Genomic DNA, 25,131 nt, shown 5'->3' on the forward strand with positions numbered 1-25,131 from the left:
TAAAATTAATGTAATATAGTATTGGCCATACTATATGATGTATTGCTTGTCTTTGTTTAATAATACAGAAGACAAAGACCTTAAAAAATAATCGCATATCGCATCGCAATCGCAATATTGGGGCAAAAAAATCGCAATTAGATTATTTTCCATAATCGTTCAGCCCTATTATAAAAACATAATTTTTGTAATTTTTATAATAAAGAAATATAAAAACAAAGTCAAACCTTTCTCTTGTTACTCTTGGGAGCCTCAGTTTCCACTTTGTTCACATCTTGTGGCTGTGTGTGAACCAGCGGGGAAGCAGGCTTGCTTATGGGCTCAACTTGAGGCTTCTTGACTTCAGCCAGAGCTTCGACAGGCACAGACGTTTTGGGTTCATGTTCTTCTTTCTCCGTCACCACAATATTTTGTGCTTCTTGTTCATTCTGTGCTACTTTGGTCATAGTGATTTCAAATTGAGGCCGTGCCTTCATTTGCTCACAGTGCGGCACCTGAGATGAAGATGGAACCGGCGTTAAGGTTTTGTGCTGGAGATGGCGGGCCTGGTGCTCTCTGGCATAGCTGTGCACATGTAGCTGTGTGGTGGGTTGCCGCTGCGTCTCTTGACTGTAGCTCTGCACCTGAAGAATATCTTTAGGACTCAGAGTCCTGTGGAATAGCAGACTGGCAACACCCATTTTGCGGGCAGGCTGAGTTCCAACTTCTGTCCACATAGAGGCTGCTGAGACTGAGAGATGCCCGTTTCTGGACCTGGACTGAGATGAGATTGCAGGTGCACGAGTCTTGGTATAATGAGGAGGGCAGCCACTGTCACCCTTACTTTGGGACAGGCCCCTGTGAAATGGATCCATTAGCGTGAGCTTGGTTGGAGTGACAACCAACTTTGGTGGGCCTGTAAATTAAATGAAACAGAAAATAAGTTTTGCTACACTGTTTAACTCCACCATCAAGCAGTAATTGTTATTGGACTCTTGGTTGCCATACAGGAATCAGTGAGACGGTATTAATACCTTTATTTCTTTTGCCATCTTGTGCCACAGCCCGTGGAGGTATAAGACTGAGTCTAGGACGCTTTCCATACTGCTCTTCATCGTCTTCATCTTCAACCTGAGGCACAACTTCTTCGGGCACTTCCAGACACACCCGGTGTCTTTTGGTCTCTATTCTTTGTTTAGTGCTGAGATTCAACAAAACAGATGTGGGATTTGTGAATACTGTATCAGATTTGCCCAGTTTCATCAATGGTTTTTCTACCATTTAATTTGAAGTAATGTGAAGACGTATTCTAAACATATGTTGTAAAAAACAAGATACCTATTATTACATCAGTGAGATTAATCCATGAACACCATATGTGACAGTAAAACACATGTGAAGAACATGCAGAATGAATACTTTTGATACCTTAAGGTAAATTTGCTAATAAAGCACACTTGTGAAGTACTTAATTTCTACTGTTACAAAAGGGGAAAGGAACTAAATATCTTAATATTCTGCTAAAGCTGGTTTTATGGTCCCACAATAGGTGGCACCCCCGCTGTCAGCTCAACTCCAGCGACTGCCCATCTTCCTACAGTGTGCACTGTTGCCAAACAGAGGCAGTGTACAAAGTATGTATTAGAACCAGTCTATGAACCACTCTTGCTTGTACTCTTATAGCCAGCCGTGGACAAGAGTAAAGTTATGACATACAATGAGATAAAGTGAAACCACGTGTAAAAATACTAGCAGCAACCACTGGTACCCCTAAGCCCCCCCATAGCTACAGCCATGGTATCAATTTCAAAATTCTATGTCGCATTGTTCTCAAGCTATCAACATGACGAGTTTGAACCCAAAGGTCAGAGGTCACATGGTATCAATTTCAAAATTCTATGTCGCATTGTTCTCAAGCTATCAACATGACGAGTTTGAACCCAAAGGTCAGAGGTCACATGGTATCAATTTCAAAATTCTATGTCGCATTGTTCTCAAGCTATCAACATGACAAGTTTGAACCCGAAGGTCAGAGGTCACAGAGACCAAAACTCGTCCAAGATTGTTAGTAGATACACCTATAATGTCAATTTGATGCTCGTTGTCTTCATAGAAGAAAAGTTCATTTTCACGAGGAGATTCATTTGTACAGTAAATGGCCCACCTCTTCCACTGTCCGTCCTCCCCACAGCTCTTGATGGAGCTAGTCTCACTGCTGCTGGTGATGTCATTAAATGACTCATCCAAGAACTCCTTAGCTTCTGGGGTGGGTCGTGAATGGTCAATGGGCACCAGGTCTCGGCCTTCCAGCCACTGTTCGTAGCGATCTGGCTGGTATTTTTTCACAAAGACATCCATGGAAATCTTCACCATGTCTCTACGGCATGAGCACTAAAAGGGAAAAATGCATACACAGACTCTCTTTTAAGTAATAATAAAACGTATTTCTTTCCACTAAGATAAGAATCAAATTGGTTCTCCGACACTGAATGACTCTCCTCACCAAAACTGCCTGCTTGCCATATTCAATCCATCTCTCTGTAGCAAAGTTGGTGGACTCTGCACAGTTGAAGCCGTGGTTGAAACCAGCATGATAGGAATAGGGGAAAGTGATCATGAACTCCCCAGCCTCCTGAGTAATCTAATGAACAGATAATAAAACAATAAGCAAGTGCAGTTCTTGCATTTAGCCTGTGTCGTGGCTAAAAATACAATAAATTGTTACAAAAAAGTTACCCTTTCGAATGGAATGCTGTATTTCTTTAGTACAAAAGGAGAGATCAGTGTCATCTTGTGCCTTAGAAAGGCATCACAATTCTGAGCGCTATTGGGAAAGAAGCCTAGAAGGAAAGAGATCAAATCTCTTGTGAAATATGAAATATTACAGTACAAGAATCCATGACTGTGATGTATTCATTGTATAGCTTTAAAACACATACGGTATCTACAGAAAATATCCTACTGGCCACCTACCTTGAGCCAGACGCTCAAATCTTTTCCCATGCTCTGGAGGAATACAATACCTGCAGACAGTCAAATGCTGAAAATTACTTTGTGCATGTATCCATCTGCCCTAGATCTTTTCAGCCTGGTTTCTATGCACAAGTTAAGTTGAATGCTTTCTTTCGTTTTAACACTGTGTACACACATAACAGTTAACTGCTTTTTCTGCCTCTTCTTTAACACCTTGAGAGACGAAACTGTCTAATGTAAATGAAAACCATCAAAGGCCTCAGCAGCCACACATGAAACAGCACTCATGCCCAACCCGCAACCCCCAAGTTTCAAGCAGACATGAGAAACCACTATTTAACAGAATAACAACAACAAAAACAACACTTTGTGCAAGTTACCATTAGATAAAACAAATTAAAAGTTGTAAATCAATTAACTAACTAGCATGCATCTTTACCATGATTTAGGTTCTCCAAAGTGCAAATAATTGATACTGTAGAGGTCCATGTCCTCTGTGTGCCATGGAAAGGTGGTCTTCCACATGCCAAAATACAAGTAGGGTGTATTAACACCCTCAATAGTGATGCCGTTGTCACGCTCCACAGTATCCAAAATGGTGTCCAGATGGCAAATATTCCACTCCCTGACATCCTACCAGTAAACAGAAAAGGAAACAAGATATTTTTTTAAAATGAGACTCAGAAACAGAATCAGTCAGTACAGTATGATCAGTGATGTCATCAGCTTGTGTGCCGGGTGAAATAATGCTAACTCACTGGATCATACAATGTTCCATTAACATCTGCCCCATATAAAGGAGCATTAAAGGTCACGTTCTTCCAGTACTTCCTTTCCAGCTCCTCAAAGTTATCATAATGTGGACTACAGTACCTGTAAAAGAAGAAAAAGAAAAAAAAACAGTTTATTAACATTGACCCCGTACACAGATTTAAAGCATGAAAATATTGAATATGTTAGTATTAGTACTCAAGACACATCAGAAAATAAAAATCTTCAACCTCTTTAATTTTGCGCTTCTCACCTGTTGCTGTTGGCAACCCTGCGAAACTCTCTCACCGTCATGGATCTCCTCTGTATGTTGTACTGCGTGAAGAGACCTGACACACCTGTCACAACCTGCTGAATGGGTGCAGGTATCACCAAGTCATCTATGTCGTCATAAGAATGTCTGGGCTTCCATTCTTTTGGTGGGACAATCTTGGAAGAAGACATTAGACAGTGAGGCTTTGAAAATGGCTAGATAAAAATATCAAATAATGGCCCAAGTGTTAGCATATGTTGTGTTAGCACTTACTTTAGCCAGGCCTGCTTTATGTGCTCCCTTCGACTCCATATATGCAACATAGCGCCTGAAATCCTTGAATTCCTCAGCAGTGGGATAAAAAGTCATAATCCCTTTGGAAGCGTCCGAAGCCATTTCCAAAACTTGATGGCAGCGCCTGCAAATGTAAATGGTCAAAGTATTTTGTGGCATGCAAAACGAAACCCATTTAAGTGGAACTTACATGTCGCTCTTCACACATAAAGAGTAAACAAATGATTTTATTTTTTCCAATGTAAAGTAAGGTACTGTGCAAACGTCTTGAGCCACAGCTTTTATATAATATTTTTTTGCTAGGAAAATGAGAAAGATCTGCAAACATACATGGAAATACAGTAGAAGGCAAAAAGAGTCTGACAGTCAATATTTGACCACCTTTATCCATCAACACAGCCTGAACTCTCTTAGCCAAGTCTTCTTATAATTTCTTTATATTTATATAATGTCTTCATTGTTATTCTCTTGTGACTCAGCCTTGGGCTGGTTCTTATATAGCGCTTTTCTACTCTGAGCACTCAGTGCTTTACACAACTTGCCTCATTCACCCAGTCACACAAGCACTTCTATGTTTTTTTTGATGATGATTTGAGCTAAAACTTTCAAAAAACAATTTCTACTCGATAAAACCTGTTGACACTGATTTTCAGACCAGTTCTTGGCTAGTCTGGCATACCTCAGCCTTTCCTCCCCATTCCTCTTCCTTAAGAATGGCTTCTTCACAGCCATTGTTCATTGAGACCATTTCTGATAAGGCTTCAGTGAACAATAGATGGATCTACTTAAGGGATATGACTTTTGAGATAGTGTTCATCTGTGTAGATTGTTTTTTTTTTTCTTTTGGGTCTGCCATACACACTATAGACCACACTAAGATATACGTAGATATAACATAGATATAAGTAAGCTTGTTGGTGTGAAAATACTGTAATATACATGTCAATCTGTGCTACATTTAGGCTTTTTTATGGATTCACCAAAACAAATAGAGCTCGAAAATTTGACGTCAAAACCGCAAAGGATTGTAGGTACGAGTGGCAAGTGGTACTAGTGCACACAGGCTTTCACAAGAAAACAGTCACACAGTGATAAAAAGAAGCGCAAAGAATGGCAAGAAGCTGTTGCATTATTAACTGCAATACCCGGTCCCATGACAGCCACAGGAAGCCGACGGGTAAAAAGATCGGTTTTTATGGATTGCAGTGATTCGAAGACAAAATATAACGTTCCAGAACACTACAGCTTACATGTTAGTCTGCTCCAAGCATTTCCACAAAGGTGAGTCTTTTGTTGTAGTTATTACATAATTTATCATGACATAATTGTTGATGTAGGTTACAAATAAGTCTTATATTGATTTGAATTGAATTCGCTGCGCTGTGCTGCTTTGTTTGCTGTTGCTTTGTAGGAAAACCAGCCTACAAAATGCTGAAATGCAATCCAAACTGGGCACCTTCTATCAACATGGGTCATACAGAGTTTAAAGCTGCTACCACAGCGAGATTTGATCGGTTAAAAGGGAGCGCGAAATCAAAACAGCCACGAAAAGTCCTGCATATATGTGCCCAAGCGTTGTATTGAAGCAATCAAGTGGTTCAAGGTTCAAAGTTACCTTGAACCTTGTATTGAAGCAATCAAGTGATGAATAACTGTTTTACAGTATGTTTATTTGTTTCTCACTGAAGTAGCTAATAAAGCACAATGGAATACAGTTTTGCCTCCTTCCTGTAGGATTCTATAATAGAATGAAACAATGGGGATCGTGGCTCAAGAGTTGGGAGTTCGCCTTGTAATCGGAAGGTTGCCGGTTCGGTTGCCGAGACTGACCGGCTTGGACAGTCTCGGTCGTTGTGTCCTTGGGCAAGACACTTCACCCGTTGCCTACTGGTGGTGGTCAGAGGGCCCGGTGGCGCCAGTGTCCGGCAGCCTCGCCTCCGTCAGTGCGCCCCAGGGTGGCTGTGGCTACAATGTAGCTTGCCATCACCAGTGTGTGAATGTGTGTGTGAATGGGTGGATGACTGGATATGTAAAGCGCTTTGGGGTCCTTAGGGACTAGTAAAGCGCTATATAAATACAGGCCATTTATCATTTACCAATGATGCCAGTTATAAACAAAGACAATGAATTATGAAACACTTGTTTTATTTCTATTGGAAACCCTTTCACTCCTTTGATTTTTTTCCTCGTACTTTTTTGTTTTTTTTGCCCTTTTCGTCAAGTCTGTCTTTGTACGGACCTGCCGTGTTCTCCTTCGTTTTGTACATAACTGTTTTTGGGGCAAATAACATGTAAGTAGGGATTAAAACCGCAGAATTAATGATTACCGGTGCTGGAAATGCTAGCGCTTAATGCAGTGTTTTGATTTTGCTGCCACACGTATCTACAACGCAATGCGCGAAAGTCACGTGGTCTGTCGAGCTCTATTGGAACAAATTACTTACTTAACAAATCAAACCCTCTGAAAATGTGCAGGTAAAAGAACTGGACTGAAAATAAGTGAAAAAGCAGCCAATGTCTAAAGAAAAACTATGAAAGACCTTCAAAAAACAGTCAGAAATTATTGCTTGAGACCAATTTAAAAAATGATAAGTCTGGCTCCTTGGAAGCGAAATATATAGAAACAAGTAGTGGCTCAAGACTTATGCACAGTATTTGATTTATATTTATGATTTTATTGATATTATTCATAGTGCAACTCAACTAAATCTTTACGCTGCAGTAAGCCGCCGTCAAAATATAGTGTTATAAATACTAGTAGTTTCAGTTGTTGTGCCAAAAAGTGATTGCCTGCCAAAAAGTGATTTCCAATGTTTCTGTGTATTTTTTATGTGTAATATCTTTATGTACGTTCGTAAACAGACTTCGGTGAACAGGGTTTACAAAGGGGTTATATATAGAATTTAAAAAAATATCTGTTTTTCAAGTATCTTTACAATTCTGTGTTATTGTACTTACATTATAAAATATTTTTACAGAACTATTGTAATATTTGCTGGAATTTCTGCTGTGCTGTTGGCCAGCTTACTCTTACAAAAGACATTTTTAATGTTAATGACATTTTTTAACTGCATAAATAAAGGTTATATAAAAGTCACTGCCAAAAACTGATTGCGGCTTCTACCTTGTTACACGAATGTTGTTTGTGGCTCAAGATGACTTTATATCATCCATAAGGGATGCATTTGACATATGTTTACCATATTATAGCCCAACAAGTTACTTATAGCAGTTTAAATATGAGCAATCAGTTTTTGCCACAACACCGTCAAGACCGTCACAGCGCCTCAGTACTCAATACGTCCTGTAGTGGGCGCACACCACGTAAACGTTTACCATTGAATTAAAACGCTCCCTTGGTCTTGCACAGAAAACATAACCTTATTTAATGCGAATGTGTCCTTAAATATCCTTGTTGTCTTTTCGCACTTGCACACTTGTAAGTTTCAGCATTGCATTAACGTGGAACAAGCTAGCCTGTTAAGTACTGTGACCGCCCCCGAAAAACCTGCGGCCATTTATCCGTCTCTTTAATTCGGACTCGCAGATGAAGTCCACGAAACAAATATTTGCTCATTTACAAACTTGCTAAACAAACAGGAAACGATTCATGTAACGGCACTTAATGTTAGCATTAGCCACTATGATAGCATAGCACTGGTGTCCGATTTAGCTCTGGTGACGTCCGCAACACTGCAAACTAAGACATAGTACTGAAAGTGAACTGTGTGACTAAACCTTAATTCTAAAGTGACAGGCAACAGATTCGAGAAGGCTTCCGTTAACTAACCTAACCTTAGTTCACGTTAACACCGACATGGGTTGAGACTATGCTCCGTATTACAATTTCAACCAACGCTAGTATACACTATCCAGCGAATTCGTATAGTGTCCTCTTTGCAAACTTGCACAGCGGTAGCTTGAGTTCTTACATCACAGGTATATAAAATTATTCCAAAAAGCATCGTTTGAAATGACTATTCGGGTTGAATTACACAGACAACAATAAAAGTGAAACTACCATTTGTCAAGTCAATGATGTTTTGTCAGGAAATAGACTGCACCCTGAAAGGGCTAGCATCGCCCTCTACATATTAGCATCGTAAGTTCAGAAGTTCACATTCTACGACGAAGACAGCTCGACATGCACGTACCTACCACCGCTGCTTAATTCTCTCAGAAGCAGTCCCTCGCGTTGTTGATATCGTCGTAATCAATACAAGCGGCCACCTGGAACATAACAGACAAAACACAGCTTGCTAACTAAGCCCCCTGTGAGTAGACCAGTATCCTCCATTACCAGCTCTACGCATGTACACGCTCCTCGGATTTTGTTTACCACAACACGCATGGGAGACGCTTAGCCAATCATAAAGCCACTCTGAGTCACGTCATAAGACCGCAAAAACCGTCTTTCTGTAACCATAAGATTTGATTTGACAGTATCGGTCACAATAGTTCACTTTTTACCTATAAACGATGGATATCATTGTATTTTATTTTTTAACACATGTTGCTAAGATGTTCATATTACAGTTTTTATTCTTTAAAGTTTCAGCTCAAGATAATATAGAAAAAGGTATTCATTCAGTAGGTTATAGAAAGTTTTGTTAAAGGGGTCCAGCTCTTCAAATGCAGGTACAGATTTCTGCAGTATCCACAAACATGCTAAACATACAATAAATGCTATATAAAAGCACTAATACATAAATACTACGAATAAATACACATTTATTACGACAGAAAACTATACTGTAACCTGGTGAACAGTGTACAAGAGTGCATTACAGTACAGAACAGTGGAGAAAGTTCCACACTGACCTCTGGACAGCAAGGACAGGGCCAGTTGCAACATCTGATGATCAGAGGTATTTCCAGTGAAACATTTTAATGTTTTTCTCTGCAATTTAAATCCTATAGTCAACGACAATACAGCAAAGACATCATACGAAGTGCTGAAAATTTTTTTTAGTGTCAGCCGTCTATTTCACAAGTTGAAATAGCAGCAAACAAAAGCTGAATAGGTTAAAAAAAGTTTTAAAATAATGTTCCTCAATTCAACAACAGCAACTCAGAGAAACAGGACATGGCCTCACCTTATTTAAACTCAAGTGAGTTCCTTTCTAATGTTAGAAAATTGCCACTTTTTTCAGTAGATAGTAACTCAAAAGTTATATTCAGACTGTATCATCTGTTTAGTTTAGTGTCTCCTTTTTTGAAATTGTAAATGCCGTGGTTGACTGAGCTTTCTTTTGTATCACCCTGACAGGATTAACATGTTTTCACACCATCTCAGTGGGGAGTGCTTACGCTTCCTGAAGTGGGAAAACCCCCATACTTTTGTTCTGAATTAGAACATGCCTGCTGTCTTGTATAGAAAGCATAAAATTGTATGATGTAAAAATGTGTAATAAAATCCTTTACAGCTGCTTAACAGACAATGCTGCAGGACAAGCTAGCCTGAAAGATTCTGGGAATGGCTCTAACTGCACCCAAATTAACTATCTATGTAATTCTGCCTCACTGTTCCATCTCAGCCAGCAAGTACCTGCATATTTGCAGAAATAAAAGACAAGACCACATGGTGAAAATAACTGGTGTATAACCTAACTGGTTATGTGCAGAGCAGCCCAGAGAGGCTGTGTCTCTCAGAAAAAAAGATGGAGAAAGTTTTTAGAATATTATCAGAATATTTCAAATCAAATCAAATCAAATCACTTTTATTGTCACATCACATGTGCAGGTACATTGGTACAGCACATGTGAGTGAAATTCTTGTGTGCGAGCTTCACAAGCAACAGAGTTGTGCAAAATACAATAATGTAAACAAGCAAAATACAAGAATGTAAACAAGCAAAATACAAGAATGTAAACAAGCAAAATACAAGAATGGCTACATCTGAAACTAATAAATATATGTACAATATATATATTTGGTGCAGAAAACTAGTTTATGTTTGATTTTTTGTGCTGTTGTTGTTGTTGTTTTTTAGTGAATCAGAGTTGTAAATGTAGTATCTGAATAGTTCAGAATTCAAGACTGCTGCCGTTATCCAGCTGGAGCTGGCACCTACCCTGCTTTGACCTCTCAGTGATGCAAATCAGCTCGTCCAGAAAACTGTTCCTAACCTATGCAAATAGGAAATAAAAGGAAGCGACTGCCTTTTCTTCCTAATTCAAATAGTTTTTCCTGCTCTTGTAGCAAATGAGTTGCGTAAAGCTTCACCCCATTCAGATAAAGCAGTTGAGCCAAGGCAAAAAAAGAAGCTGAGAGCCAGTGTATGAAATTTTGCTAAATTAAAGAATGTTTTTGCTTGAAAAATAGAAAATAATTTTTTCATTTTGATGCCAGTCTGCAGTTTCACAAAAGTGACAGAAACACCAGAGGAGCGACAAAACATTTTAAAATAAGAATTTTTTCATGACTGCTTATAAAAAGTGCTGTCCAGAGACAAGAAATGCATTTCTATGGTCATTTAAGAAAAAGAATAGGATTGAGCTAATATGTGTCCATTCAGTATATTGCCTTAGGAATATTTGCAGGCCCCTATTTAATAAACTTGATGAAAAAAATAGAATTTTTTTTCCCCCCCCAAAACATGATTTTTTCTTCAGTAAAATGCAAATTGCCCACTTCCGTTTTCGAATTTGTAATGAATCCTTATAGGACAAGTTTGTGATTGAGCAAAGTAGAAAGGTTGAAAAGATTAAAAAAGTACAGTAGAGGTGGATGAGTTTAAATTCCTGGCGTCAACAATTCAAAGTGATGGACAGTGCCAAAGAGAAATGAAGAAGAGTGTGCAGGCAGGGTGGAGACGAGTTTAGGAGTCATTTGAGACAAAAGGATCACAGCAAGAGCTAAAGAGGCGGTTTGCAAGGTCATGTGGAGGAAATGCAGAGGGTTTGGTGTGACAGAGGAGGATACTAAGCAGAGGGTGAGGTGTAGTCAGATGTTCAGTGACCCCTAAAGGGCGCCGCAGGAAAAAGAAGAAGAAGATGAGAAGGAAGAATCATATCCAGCACTCAACAGAGAAAACAAACACCTTTTAACTGGGAACATCTGATTTATTTCATGCCAGGAAAGGCACATTCATACACTGAATTCAATTGTTTTAATAGGCTATATAATGTTATATGCATCTACATTCAGGCAGTGCATATAATATGATTCCCTTGAATAAATGCCACAATAACATTAACATATTTTGTTAACCACAAAAAGATATAGCACATATGAGCACTGACAATTTATATATGCACACTTTTAGCATAAGGAGAAGTACATGTGCACCCTGTAGTCCATACAGTTTTACTGACCTTTTACACCAAAAGAGACATACAGTACTTTGCATCAGCAGCACTTGTTGGTTTTTATAAAGTCCATAGAGAATATATAATGTTTTAGAGCCGGTTCCATTTATTCCCAAACTATTTCTGTTCATTTGTTCCTGTTGCATAAATCCAGTCATCTCGCATCTGCACTCTCTCTTAAAATGCATATATAACAGACCAGCATGAAGAGCACAAAAGTCCCTTTTTTTTGTTGTTTTTTTTCTTAACCTCCTAGGACCCTGCGTCCACATATGTGGACATCACATTTTGGGTTATTTAGACCAAAATACTCAATTTTGCTTTACAAGGTCCTGATATCCACTTACGAGGAAATTTTAAATGAATATGCTCATATGTGGCTCTTATTTTTCTTAAAAACAAAAATAAGGTAAAAAAAAAAAATCTAGTAATTCTTTGTTTTTACGTTCATCGGGCCCCAATATGTCCAAATATCAAAGAGAAACTAAAAATGCATGCCATGGAAGAGTTCAGGTCTTAGGAGGTTAAGGGGATTTTTCGCCTTTGGCAGATTCATATTTGGGCTTCCTCTGACTTACATCCTCTGTTACACATAACAGTAATCTATCCAGTCAACAGATAAGCACTGTCAGGGAGAATCAGACTGTGCTTTTATTCACACTTTACTGTCCCACTATGAGACAAAGCAACATTCACGAATGAATGTCTAACAGCGAGCAGCACGTCCTGCTCATTCCTTCAGTCCGACATGAGTAGATATACAGTGTAGGGTGGACGGGGAGCAGCAGGGTTAGGTAACGCACACGTGTTTCGCGATCAGTTATTAGCTTAAGACAACATTTTATCAGTTTGTTGCTGTAACGCCAGGATAAAAACAGAAATAAATAAACAATAATAATACTTACACACTGAGAGGAACCATTTCATTAAAAGACAATTGTGCTGGGAATTTATGGCAATATATTGCAACTGTCTGAAACAACCCTTGTGTATATATCTTTCCATACTCTGAACTCATGCAGGCTCTCAGTACTTTTTATCCTTAGGATAATATATATATATGTGTGTATATATGTATGGTATCGAGGCAATGGCTGTTAATCTGGAAGAGAATCTCTCTCGGCTTTGATGTTTATGTTTTAATATTAACTATGAAATCGTTACACTTTAACACTGACACATAGCATTTTTGATTTTGAGTTTAGTGCAAGGAAAGTTACTTGCTTCTGTCATTTGTTAATCAGTCAGATTGTGTGTCTGAGATGCTGTACACTGCATATTGTGTGAATGTGGTTCCAAAACAATATGGTACAATTTTTTTTGTATGTGTGTGTTTCTCCTTCAATCATATTGTCATTTATGTAAGCATGTGACACAGTTATTATCCACATTTTACATGGACAGTGTAGTATATTTAATGCATTTAATCTATTTTTCCACTGTCTGCATTTAATCAAACACAATTATTCTGTTATAAATTGCTCTTCACCCTCCCCGATTCCTCGGTTGACTATGTTTGATGTTTTTTTTTTCTTCTCTTCCACTGAAAGCAGAGTTAAAATGGATAAATTAGCCATTTTATTAAGGTAGAACAGGAGCTCTTTTCTGCAGTACTTTACAGAATATATATGATGGAGGCGAGACGATTCCAACAGCGTTTCACGCCTTTTATGCCTCGTCGGTCAGTTCTTCACCACAAACATTTCATACACAAATCATGGTGCCTTTTACCTCCAGACTTTGTGTTGGTTTGCAAACATGGTGAGATGGAGGACAAACTGGTATCGAAAAGCGTAGCAGAAACTGACTGTGTATCGGCGTCCGCCCCTCTCATCATACGTCCTTTCCCGCTTTATCTCGGAGCACCAGTGGTCATCTACATCCATATGATGTGACCCTGTTTTAAACAGCTCTCAGCCTGGGAGCCTTAGGAATACATGCCAACTGCCGAAAAATAGACCTTCTCCTTTGCTCTTTAATAAAACTTTATGCCTTGATGGTTATTTGTTCACAGGTTTACTGTTTTTCAGCGTGTGAAGAGTGTCACTGGCAGCGATCGCCTTCTCTGTGTCTGTCTTGCTGCTGCCTTTTCTTGACATGTCAGGCTCCCATAGAAAGAACTCATGCAGGAGGGTGTTGACAGTTTCAGGACACTCCATCATGACCATGTGACTTCCCTCTTCGATTACTTTTAAGAAAGCGAACAGGAGGATCTAAAAACAAGAGCCAAAATGGATAATCTTACAACAGATCCGAATCCAAAGCTATGAGACAATAAATAATAAATGAAACAAAATAGCTCTTGTTTGGATAAAGGTGTGATATACCTCTGCCATCCGCTGGTCCTCATCCATGGGCACAAACTTGTCACACATGCCATGAACCAGAAGAATGGGCACAGTGAGCTCGGCATGGTATACCTCGTCCCCCTCGGGCCAGTACTGACCGCTCATCATGGCTCGCAAAACGAACGGAGACACATTGAAGGCATTGCCCTGCTTCAAAAGCTGCTTTTCTTTGGCACCCTGACGGGCAAATCCAGCTCTGAAGATTAGAAAAAGAAAGAAAAAAACTTTACCAAAATCTCTTTCCTGTACATTTTAAAGATAGTTAACATTTTAAGCAAGCTATTATTTATCTATTACATCTGTCTGTCACAGTGAATCACTACTGTTTGCAGCATCACAGCATCTTACTTGAGGAAGCTCCAGGCCAGACAAGGTGACAGACAGTGAAGGACACAAGATGGCAGTTGGAAGATGGAGCAGAGGCTGGGCTCCAGAGCTGTGGGACCCCCTCCATTGATCATTACTACCTTATGGACCAGATCGGGATATTCGTGCGCCAGGAAGGTACAAAATGACACTCTGGAAGAGATATAATGGGGTAGGTACAGCATGTTAATCACTGTACGCCACTGACTTTTCTAAGCTGACCCGTAACACAAGCATCTCACAAATCCTCACCCATATGAGTGCCCAATAAGAATGTTGCGTTTACGAGCATATCTCTTGAAGATGGCTCGCAGGTCCTCCGCGAGGGCATAAAAGGTATAAGCTGCTGCAATCTGTGGCGCTGTGCTTGCTCCGTGACCTGCCAAATCTGGCGCAATGACCTCGTAGCCCAGGCGGGAGAAGAAGTCCAGCTGGCTGCTCCAGATGTCAAGAGATCCTCCGACGCCATGCACGAAGAACAGTGCTACATCCGAGTGCGTTCCTTTGCAGCTCGAGATCATCCTCTTGGAGTCTATTAAAACTGTGCGCTTGGGTTTGCGACGGCGGCGGCGTGGAGGCGGAGCAGGTTTATGTTCCCCAGGTGGTGGAGGAACTGGAGGAGGAACAGGGTTGGGGTCTGGAGAAGAGGCTATGTCTTTGTAGTCAGCAAGCTCCACCTCTACAGTGCTGCAGGGCTCTAAATCCCCATCCTGACACTGCAGAATCTCAGAGTGCAAAACATCCCCGAGATTTTCGATCACCAGCTGGCCATTTCGGTAGACTGTGATCTTCCTCTTGCAGTGGACAATGCTGCCACTGTCGCCGTCATTATTAGATATGGGAGAATCTTTATCATAACAGTCAACATCTGCATTGTCCTTTTCAGCAACTTGTTTTTCTGTTTCTATGGGTTGGCGCTCGGGGACGATATGCCGCACTCTCAGGACCCTCCCAGGTTTCACCTCCACATACTCAAAACCATCAGAGGGTTCTGATGACTCCAGGGGCAAGACTAGATTGGCAGTCTTCCCAGTCAGGCAGCACAGTATCCCTTCAGTGATGCTAGTCAGCATGGTGTTTCCCTGCAGGAACAACATCACACAGACACAAATAAAACATATCAGTACTCTGATGCTTCCTTTGAAATGTGGGAAAAAAATATTTTTCATGTCTTGCCCTACTTTTCACAGCTCATTTAGTCTCACAGTTTCAAACATTCAAGCATTCTAACTTGTTCCATTTGCAGTGCTTTGCCAATGGCATTGGCTGCACTGCAAGAAATTGGACCCAGCTTGATTCCTACAAAACTGAACCCAAGCTGTTTCCTAGCAACAGAGACACAATGAAAAGGCTTTCTTTATCCTTCATCAGTCCAGAGCCAGAAAGAAAGTACGCCAAAATAAAGGGTACTTTAACACATTTCAAAATCAATATCATATCCAACAGAGCTGTTTAAGTCTCTACTAACACACTCACCTCAGTGACTCACCTGGCTTGACATTCTGATGCATTCAACAAACAACTGCAAAGCAGTATTTGCACCACACACCATGTAAAAAACCTAGGCCAAGCTAGATGTCTGCTATTAATAACCCCTCCATTTCACAGGGTCAGAATCAGGATATATATAAATAGAGAACTCCAGTCAGAGGGCATGACTGTACACAAGTCTGCGGACTGTGTGTCTCACGACAACGTGATAGCAGTTTTCCAAACTGCGTTCTTTCCAGCGGGAGATGAGAGCTGGTTTCTACGTTTCCGTTCAGGTCCAGCCACTGCTTGACAGTCTGCTGTCAGCAGCACAAACACACACGTTAGTGTCCCCACTTTTGATACAAAACACAGTTATCTCTAGGAAACACACAAGGCTGAGTCACATCTTCAGTAGCTGGTGAGACTTTATTGTTTACTTGTTTGTTTCCTTGTTTAAGGAACTGCTGTTGTGTCTATGCACTATGTATGCATTATCCGCACTATCATTCAGCACACTTTTGTGTGAATGCAAAGTGATCTCACTGGATGCAAAATGAACCCTTATTTTTACACACAAATTGAAAACCCTTGTAACATTTGAGTTGAGCTGCATTCGCAACTCATCACCATTTAGCATTATGTGCATTATTGTAGGATATTTGTGCATTCCACTATATTAATGTGCGTTTTGGCAAAGTATACTGAGAAGTACAAAATAGTACATGTTGTTTACATCTTTATTGTCTTCCAATCATGCTGGGTGCTTAGTATATTTAATGATTGGTACCTTGACAGGTTTAAAGAAATATAAAAACAAAATGTAAATAGTGGGAATGATTATTTGTTGGTGGATGTCTGTGGAAATCTGACAAAAACAAATCCTTTAGGTATATTTTTGTATATTGTGCACGTGCCAGTTTTTCAAGCACCGTACACCTTACATTAAAACAGAACATCAACACAAGAAGCAAAATCCTCCCCAAAGAGCAAGGTTATTACCATGCTAGTCTGCAAAAATAAAATAAAACAAAACAAAAAACCCAAAAACACATACATAAAAAATATTCTACATGGCCACCGACAATCAACAGATCGGCACAAAACAAACTACAGCATCACAAATCCAACAGTCCTCCCACTTAAATCTGGGCTTCTCTTCCTGACCTACAATTCTCCAATCCCACCAGCAGGTCTGGAACATGGCTGTGGGGAGCAATGTAATGGTTTCCGCGACATCCAACCTCGACCAAAGTCAGGGCTGAAGGTTACTCAGCCATGTTGAAGTTGTTTGTTTTGTGTGTCTGCATTGCAGAATATTTAGGTTGACAGGCCTGCCAACTCTTACAGTAACACACATTCGGTACACTGTGTGCTGCTGCATTTCCATAACAAGAGTCTAGCAGAGTGAGGCGCAAGATGCACGTGAAGTGAGTGGCCTATATTTTCAACATGAGACCGTTATGTTAAAAACGCCTGATTCACAAACATTTAGCGGCTTGGCTCCTACAACAACACATTATTATTATTATTTTAAACAATTTATACATCGCAATAAGATTCAAATACTCACAAATATACGCACCAAAAATGTTTATATAAATATTTATATATATAACAGCATTAGGCTTCACAAATAGTGCGCTTTGAATAATACTGCTTGTATTATTCATAATCTGTTATTATTTTAATCCTGTCTCAGGCGAAATGCATGCATGCATCATGCGTGCAGCCGTTTATTGGCGCTGATATGCTGCACAGTAAACATCAGGTATCCAGATGCCACAGAGCAATACAAAAAAAAGCTAAAACAAAACCAAAACCAAAAGATTTGCATTACCTGCAGAAGTACTGATGATTAAGGTGATGATGAGAAACCTGCACCCAAAGATGACAGTCAAGGGCCGACCACACAGTATCGAGAACGGCGTTGCATCTGGCGCAACAATTTGTCTACGCTAGAGATGCTGCAAAACAGTAAAAGCTCCTTATTGGCCCAATTAGACCGTCATTACAGACCGCAGGGGGGCATGGAGTGAAGATAAAGCATGCATCCATAAAAGAGTGCCACTGGTAGTTTAATGATATACCCATTACGAAAACAGACGCCCGTGTTTTTCTCGCTTCCTCTGCATCCACTGCGCACTCGGGCCAGACCCTACCCAGCCCTGCTGCCCTTGGATCCGCAGCACCAGCAGCAATCTTCGGGTATTTTCGCTGCTGAGTGGCGGTGGGGAGGGCGAATAGAAAGCAGTTGTATATTGAGGAGGCCAATGAGAGGCGCCTGTTTGCTTGTTGCTAGGGCTGACAGGCCAGCAAAAAAAGAAAGAAAAAAAAGGGGGAAAGGCTGTGTGGTCCTGCCTGGGCGCTGAAAAGGAGACAAATGATAAAAATGACTGTCCGGATAATTTATCTAAATTAATTGGGCTGGCACGTGACCACAGTCGGGGCTCTGCGTGGGGTCTTATTTCAAATCCCACATCTGATTGCGGACTATGATCATAAAGTGTCACCTGAGAACGACTTATTGTTGCCTCACCACCAAGGACAGACGTGACCTTTCAGTTTTAATCTAACACATTTCGAGCAGTGCCCCCTTCTTGAACTCACATAGCAAATTGGTAGGCCTGCTGCTGTGACAGTCCAGTGCCAGTCACTGGAAAGCAATCTGTGACGTTCAATGGGCGGAGAGCCCGTGAGCCAACTGGGTGCTTTGTTTTATTGCTTGGCGTAAATAATCATTGGTTTATCTGTTTGTATCTGTGTTTTGGACGATTAAAATTCAATTTTAAAAAATTAGGCCTTTATCACTGATACCGGCCTAAAAACAAAACGTGCGTCAGTTCTTTTCAGGATTCCTACCGTGTGTAGATTATTCACGAAACATCATCACTGTAATCATAATGTACTGCACAAAGGGATGACTTTAAGCAACAGCTTGGTTATGGAAAAGTACTGAAACCGACTGTCAGTAGAGAGACCTTCAGAATTTGTGTTTGCACATCTCTGCTTCTGTGTGTATTGTCTTATCACAGGGTGGTCTTTTACATCAAAGGCTAGTCTGAAGTTAATGTTAAATGAATAAACTTTTAGATTAAAATATAGCAACAATGCAAAAAGCAGACCCTCCAAAATGCAGGTGAATTACACATATAACATTCTAGATGACCACCAGAGCACTCAACAGCAATTACACTTCCAGCTCAAGGAGTCCTCAGTCAGCATGCCAGGATAGACTATACAGAAACTTTATTATAAAAACATCTTCTCACATCTAAAGCTCACAAGCTCAAACTGAGCGTTAGAGTGAGGAAGAAAGGTCATTTAAGTGACTTTGAAAGTAGAATGGTTGCTATTGTCAGAGTATTTCAGAAACTGCTGATCTACTGGGATTTCCAAAACATGGAAGAATGGCCTGAAAATGAAAAAAATATCTAATAAGCGGCAGTTCTCTTAGAGAAAATGCTTTGTTGATGTGAGAGGTCAGGGGAGAATGGCTGAACTGCTTTGAGCTAATTGGAAGACAATGGTAACTCAAATCCCTACTCTTTATAACCAAGGTATGCAGGAGAGCACTATTGAATGCACAATATGCCAAGATTTGAAGCAGTTTAGCTACAGAAGACTGCAGATTCAGCTAAGAACAGGAAAATGAGGACATAGTTTACACATGTTACCAAATCTTGACCAAAGCATGGATCCACCCTGCCTGGTATCAACAATTCAGGCTGGTGTTGGTACGATGGTGTTTTCTGGGCACATTTTATGCTCCTTAGTAAGAACTGAGCACACAGCCTAGATGACTGTTGTTGATCACTATGCCCATCTCATTGCTATGACCACTGTGTATCCATCTTCAGGCTGCACCCAGCAGAATAATACACCCTAAAGTCAAATAATCTCAAATGGCTTTCTTGAACATGACAGTGTGTTCACTGTACTCCATAATCACCACATCTCAATCCAAAAGAGCATCTTTGAGATGTGGTAGAACAGGAGATTAGGATCATGGATGTGAAAACAACAGATATGCAGCAACTGTGTAATGCGAATGCCAACATGGACCAGAAAAATGTTTCCAACACCTTGTTGAATTTATGCCATGAAGAATTAAGGCTGAATTAAGGCGATAGGGGGTTCAACCTGGCACAAGCAATGTAAAACTCATAACATGTCTGGTGGGTCATTCACCCTATTAGAGCAGTTAGAATATACAAATGCTAAATACCTTACACCAACGTAAATGTTGTGTAAAAACTTAAAATAAAATAAAAAGTCAGTCCAACGGGACCAAAAGCAGTTGTACCGTGACTCAGAGTAATACCCAAAAATACCTAATTTTAATGTAACCATTTCTGTGGACCTTACACGCTGGGATCAGTAGGTGGCAGCATTCACTTTTGCAGTCTTTCAACAAAACCAAAGAAGAAGAAGCAGACCTGCCTGTGACATTCACTGCTCTCATGTCGGTGTCATCTGTACATTCCTAAATATCTCAAAATGAACATTATGCTGTCCTCATTTTCCCGACTGCGTGGTCTAACTCACGTGCGTAGGTAAGCGACTTAAGTTATTTGCACGCGAGGCTAACCCCGAAGCAAACAGTGTTTCTTTATGAGGCTAACATTGAAAAGCTAGCTTGGTAATCAGTTAGCAGCATGGCTAGTTGCAGTTAACCTGGATAGATACTCATGGGAACTTCTATGTAGTCAAGCAATGGCTAAACCAAACACTACTGATTTACATTTATAGGCGATGTTACGTTTAATTGCTAATAAGCAGTGTGGGCATGGGGAAAAACACAGAGTAATAATGTTTGCTATAAAGAACTTTTGAAAAACAGTTTTGGGGGTGACTGAAACACTTTTCTGCTCTAATTTTTGCACAAGTTATTTTATCCGTACAGTATTCTGCTTGCATATGTTATGTAGAGGAGACCGGGGCCAGTTGTAGCGATCTGTTATTCAAAGCGGGACCAACTTTCTTTGATCATGCTTATTATGGTTGATCAGCCTACTCTAATATAGGTGTTGTTTACTATAATGGAAGATTTTAACATGGAACCTTTTAATTGTCCCAGGTAAATATCGTATTCAAGTAAAATGCACTTATAACTCAACACAAAGACTTAAAACCTATTTTGTAGAAGCTAGAACTGTTGTAAAGTTTCTGGAAAAACAGAAATGGATGTCTTGAATGTATACTACAATAACACACACACACACACGAGTGTTTGTGTGTTTCTTTTATGAAAATATGACCAGTATATTTCACGTAGTCTGTGAGCTATCAAGGAAAATGTAAAAGATGTTATAATTGCCCCCGGTCCACCACTCTTTAAGACAACCTGCACTAAATTTTGTTTGCAAATTCTTAATTAGCCCCTTTATTGTAAATATTGAAGCAGTACAACTGATATAATGCTGTTGTGAAAAAATGAAACCGTACACATAAACTTCATTATGATAAATGGATTTACAACTTGCACGACGTTACTGTATTATTGTGGCATAATTTTGAAATTAGAGTAACATATTTCAACAACATTTTAATCTTTGTTCTTCCAACAGCATTCCCACACCAGACCTAACTGGAACCTCTTATCTTAGATCGTTCAGCAGCTGGATTGGTCCTGGAGCAGCTGCTAGAACACAGGTGTTCAAAGCTTCAGATACAATTTCTTCACAAGCTGAAGGTTCAGGAGTGTTTCAGCAGGTTCCCTGGCAGTACCAGCAGGTACGGACCCGGAAAAGAGGCACCGAGTATCAGCCCAAAAACATCAAACGAAAGAGAACCCACGGCTGGATCAAAAGGATCAGCTCACAAGGAGGCATCGAAGTGATTCTGCGGCGGATGTTGAAAGGACGGAAATCGCTCACACACTGAAAGTTCCCAATGGAAGATTTGACTTTAAAGAAACAGACCTTGGTTCTTATATGCTGAAGGTGCTCAGCATGCAGCAAAGAACTTGTGTATTGGGTTAACTGGTGTGATACTGGGTGTGGTCTGGGTCTGGCAGTTCCACAGTATTGGTCTTGAGAGTGTAAATGTGCCCTGTAGTTTTGCCCACCCTCTCTGGTCAGGGCGGTTTTGGTCAAAGTCATTAGGTGTTAGCACATTTGTGTGACTTCATTTCTTTTTCTTTTTGAGTAAACATTGTTGACTTAAAGAAAAATGTTCCTATAATAAAATTATTTTCCAGAATCAGCATGGTTGGCCTGAAAATGAAAATACCACCTTCACTTCTGTTAGTTTTGTCCTGTTTAGAATGGCTTTTGTAGAGTCGCTGTGCTCATGAGCATGATCAGTTCATTTGCAGCAAAAAAATAAGTCTGTGTTACCTTAGTTGACACAAAAAGGTATATACATTATTTATTCTGCATATCTGATAAATGTGTATTGTGCTTGAGTAAATGAAACATCACAACAGTGGCCTAAAAAAAACTAAAGATTGCCCTTTGGTTTGTACCAAAAAGCTCCTTTTTTGATATTTGACAGATACAGAGGCTCAGAATTAACTGGACGATTGACTAACAATCAGTTTTGTGGCCAGATTGGCCCTGTTTCGTCATTAGTCCGTGACAAAATCACTAAAAAGTGATCAGATAACACTTCAGTGCAAATGAATAATGACCCAAAGCATACTGCAAAAGCAAGGCAAGAGTTCGTCAAAAGGAAACAGTGTGGTATTCTTTAATGGCCAACCCGACAGGGCATGCTTTCAGGTATTATATACAAAACCAAAGGCAGGGAGACCCACAAACAAGTGGCAACTGAAGGCGGCTGCCATCAAGACCTAGCAGAACATCCCAACAAATCAGAACCAGAAGTACTTTACTCTTTTGTACTCCTTGGTATAACTCTCAAACATGCATCTAATTTAGGTCTTCATTTAGGCTGTACAAATAGTTTGTTGCTCTAAAAAAGTCCTCCCTAAAGCTAGGATCTTACTATTTATCAAATAAGAACAACCCTAGGTTTCTCTTCAGCACTGCATTCAGGCGAACAGAATCCAAGCTCTGTTGATCAAACATTTCCCTTAACCTTAACTAGTAATGACTTCATGAGTTATTTACAAATAAAAATGTAACCATTACAAAAATAGTCACAGCCATGCCACAGATGCGTTTTTAAGAACAGCAACTGCTGATATATCTTAGTTTACTTCAATAATGTCTTCCCCTTAACCATCAATCTGTCTTTTAGACCACACTGACCCCTCTTGAAACAGTAGTTGTTAAAGAGCTTGCTGCAGAGTTAGAGTTTGTGCCAAGATTTAGTGCATCATAGCACCGCACTAGTGAAAGTTATGAATGATTTTCTGGCCTCTGGCAGGGAACTTTATTTCTATGTTTTCCTATTAGACCTCAGTATTTTACTACAGAGAGATTTTACTACACACTGTTGCTTTTGCACTGCACTGATAGACTACAGTTTGGTTATGTAAATGGGGAGTCTTCACACACAAGTTAATCATGTATAACATTGACCAGTACTTTTTACATTGTACATGCTTCCCCTAGGCAACATTATTAGAAAACACTGCAAAAGTGTCCATATTTCATTCATATACGATGACACTCAGCTTTATTAAGCAACAGAGCTAGATGACACGATTCTAGTTAAAGACATAAAGGTCTGGATGATTTCTGATTTCCTGCTTCTAAATGCAGATAAAACTGAGGTTGTAGTACTTGGCCCTAAAAATCTTAGAAATATGGTCTGTTATCAGATACCTACTCTGGATGGCATTACCTTGGCCTCCAGTAACAAGGTGGTTTCATTTTTGACCACAACATGTTCTAGAGTGAGCACATCAAACAAATATATAGGACTGCCTTCATTCATTTGTGCAACATCTCTAAAATTAGAAAAATCTTTTGTCAGAGTGATACTAAAACAAGTTCAACCATTTTCAAAATCAAGATTGCTACATATCACTTAAAATCCAGAAAATCCCATTAGGCTCCACCCAATCTTAAATCATTACACTAATCAAAATATAAGAGAAGGTCATTTATTTCCTTGAAAAATGCAATCAAAAAACATGCATGACCAACACAGACTATTGGTTATAAATTGTTAATGCTACCCAGTCACATGCAAAGTGTTAAGGCCAGTGCGTGACCCACTTGCCACTGGGACACAAACTTCAATACAAGAGCAGTAAATGTCAGAGTAATGACTAATGTCACAAACTAGCTATGTACCATTACCAATTTTAATTCATACTAAATATAAATATGAAGCTGTAGGTAGTGATTTAATTTCAAACTGAACTTGTTATTGCTGCCGACCACCTGCAGTACCTTCGCAGCCCACCAGGGGTCCCCAGCCCAAACTTTGAGAATCACTTCATACATTTATGAAGACAGCGCTTCACAGTGCAAATGAATAATGAGCCAAAGAGTTCGTCAAAAGGAAACAGTGTGGTATTATTCAATAGTCAACACAACAGAGCATGCTTTCAGGTATTATATACAAAAGTGTTGGCAGAGAGACCCACAAACAAGTGGCAACTGAAGGTGACTGCAGCCAAGACCTAACAGAACATCCCAAGGTAGGCTGGACTGTCATACATTATTCTCAGGCTGTCCTAAAAACTCCCTGAAAAGCCTTCATTTAATCCCAAATAGTCTGTATGTTTATTGTCCACTACTGTATTTAATCATTAGTTATTATTAAACTCTGGCTCTTTCTCCCATAGTGTGTCTTTTGTCCTGTCTCTCTGCTTTCTTCTCTTTCCACTTACACTTAACTGGTCTTGGCAGATGGCTGGCCCTTCCTGAACCTGGTTCTGTCAGAGGTTTCTTCCTGTAAAAAAGAGTTCTTCCATGAAGTGCTTGCTCTTAGGGGGATATCTGATTGTTAGGGTTTCTTTCTAATATTCTAATATAAAACATATTGAGGCGACTATTGTTGTGAATTAGTGCTATTTAAAAGAAAACTGAAATGAATTCAAATGTTTAAATGTTTTAAATCAATTAAATTGTGTTGTAGCTCTTCAAATATGAGTTTAAAGGTAGGCTTTGTCTTGTTTTGGTTTTTTTTTGGGGGGGGGGGGGGGTGAACATTTACAGTTTAACACCCTTGCAATATTCTTAAACCATTATTGTAATTCATTTTAACTGAATATACACGACAGGAATCAGTCCGATCACTAAATTAATGTTATTATTATTATTATAGCTTGTTTTATGCTGCTGTATAATCTGCGTTTTTAACACTCCCTCCCTCTGTGTGCAGATCCCCAGAAGCTGATAAACGGTGTACGTGCGAGAGGAGTAGTGGAGAAAGTAGTGTTGTTTTTATGAGCACCCTCGTCCATAACCTGCGTCGTATTGGGGAATTTGTTCTCTACGTCAT

At 39.8% G+C, this 25,131-nt stretch overlaps 3 protein-coding genes across 7 annotated transcripts in view; 1 reads left to right on the forward strand and 2 right to left on the reverse strand.

The window, feature by feature from the left end:
* Positions 1 to 8,610, reverse strand: part of kdm4ab (lysine (K)-specific demethylase 4A, genome duplicate b) — a 25,302-nt gene extending 16,692 nt beyond the window's left edge. For 3 of the 4 annotated variants that reach the window (XM_013912677.1, XM_013912676.1, XM_013912672.1), the window contains exons 1-11: positions 8,425 to 8,610; positions 4,250 to 4,394; positions 3,977 to 4,152; positions 3,711 to 3,825; positions 3,392 to 3,585; positions 2,953 to 3,002; positions 2,716 to 2,819; positions 2,483 to 2,620; positions 2,144 to 2,370; positions 1,014 to 1,180; positions 228 to 895 (exon numbers count right to left, since the gene is read on the reverse strand). In XM_013912677.1, the coding sequence (XP_013768131.1) occupies positions 228 to 895; positions 1,014 to 1,180; positions 2,144 to 2,370; positions 2,483 to 2,620; positions 2,716 to 2,819; positions 2,953 to 3,002; positions 3,392 to 3,585; positions 3,711 to 3,825; positions 3,977 to 4,152; positions 4,250 to 4,372 (1,962 nt within the window). In that variant the 5' untranslated portion in view covers positions 4,373 to 4,394; positions 8,425 to 8,610. The remainder of the gene's footprint in view (positions 1 to 227; positions 896 to 1,013; positions 1,181 to 2,143; positions 2,371 to 2,482; positions 2,621 to 2,715; positions 2,820 to 2,952; positions 3,003 to 3,391; positions 3,586 to 3,710; positions 3,826 to 3,976; positions 4,153 to 4,249; positions 4,395 to 8,424) is intronic. The other variant, XM_013912673.1, reaches the window with a different exon arrangement.
* Positions 8,611 to 12,072: 3,462 nt separating this feature from the next.
* On the reverse strand, positions 12,073 to 24,542 carry LOC102209970 (abhydrolase domain-containing protein 8-like). 2 transcript variants are annotated; one of them, XM_005721037.1, is made up of 5 exons: positions 24,518 to 24,542; positions 14,548 to 15,377; positions 14,278 to 14,448; positions 13,909 to 14,125; positions 12,073 to 13,794 (listed from the first exon to the last, which is right to left on the reverse strand). In XM_005721037.1, the coding sequence occupies exons 2-5, from the start codon at positions 15,366 to 15,368 to the stop codon at positions 13,582 to 13,584; spliced, it is 1,422 nt and encodes a 473-aa protein (XP_005721094.1). In that variant the 5' UTR covers positions 15,369 to 15,377; positions 24,518 to 24,542; the 3' UTR covers positions 12,073 to 13,581. The 2 variants fall into 2 exon arrangements, with proteins under 2 accessions (XP_005721094.1, XP_005721093.1); XM_005721036.1 differs by lacking the exon at positions 24,518 to 24,542 and adding an exon at positions 17,606 to 17,976.
* Positions 20,143 to 21,942, forward strand: mrpl34 (mitochondrial ribosomal protein L34). The gene is made up of 2 exons (XM_013911704.1): positions 20,143 to 20,321; positions 21,336 to 21,942. Exons 1-2 carry the CDS (start codon positions 20,266 to 20,268, stop codon positions 21,649 to 21,651), a joined length of 372 nt encoding a protein of 123 aa, XP_013767158.1. The 5' UTR covers positions 20,143 to 20,265; the 3' UTR covers positions 21,652 to 21,942.
* Positions 24,543 to 25,131: the final 589 nt, after the last annotated feature.

Source organism: Pundamilia nyererei, unplaced genomic scaffold (genome assembly GCF_000239375.1).
Source record: "Pundamilia nyererei isolate P.nyererei 1_Seehausen unplaced genomic scaffold, PunNye1.0 scaffold00004, whole genome shotgun sequence".
Lineage (NCBI taxonomy): Eukaryota > Metazoa > Chordata > Actinopteri > Cichliformes > Cichlidae > Pundamilia > Pundamilia nyererei.

Coding starts and splice junctions, on each gene's coding strand:
- LOC102209970 (XM_005721037.1), bottom strand. CDS start 15,368: ATGCTGACTAGCATCACTGAAGGGATACTGTGCTGCCTGACTGGGAAG. Junction 14,449..14,547: donor CTTATTGGGCACTCATATGG/GTGAGGATTTGT, acceptor TATCTCTTCCAG/AGTGTCATTTTGTACCTTCC. Junction 14,126..14,277: donor CTGGCCTGGAGCTTCCTCAA/GTAAGATGCTGT, acceptor TCTAATCTTCAG/AGCTGGATTTGCCCGTCAGG.
- mrpl34 (XM_013911704.1), top strand. CDS start 20,266: ATGAACATTATGCTGTCCTCATTTTCCCGACTGCGTGGTCTAACTCAC. Junction 20,322..21,335: donor GGTCTAACTCACGTGCGTAG/GTAAGCGACTTA, acceptor TTCTTCCAACAG/CATTCCCACACCAGACCTAA.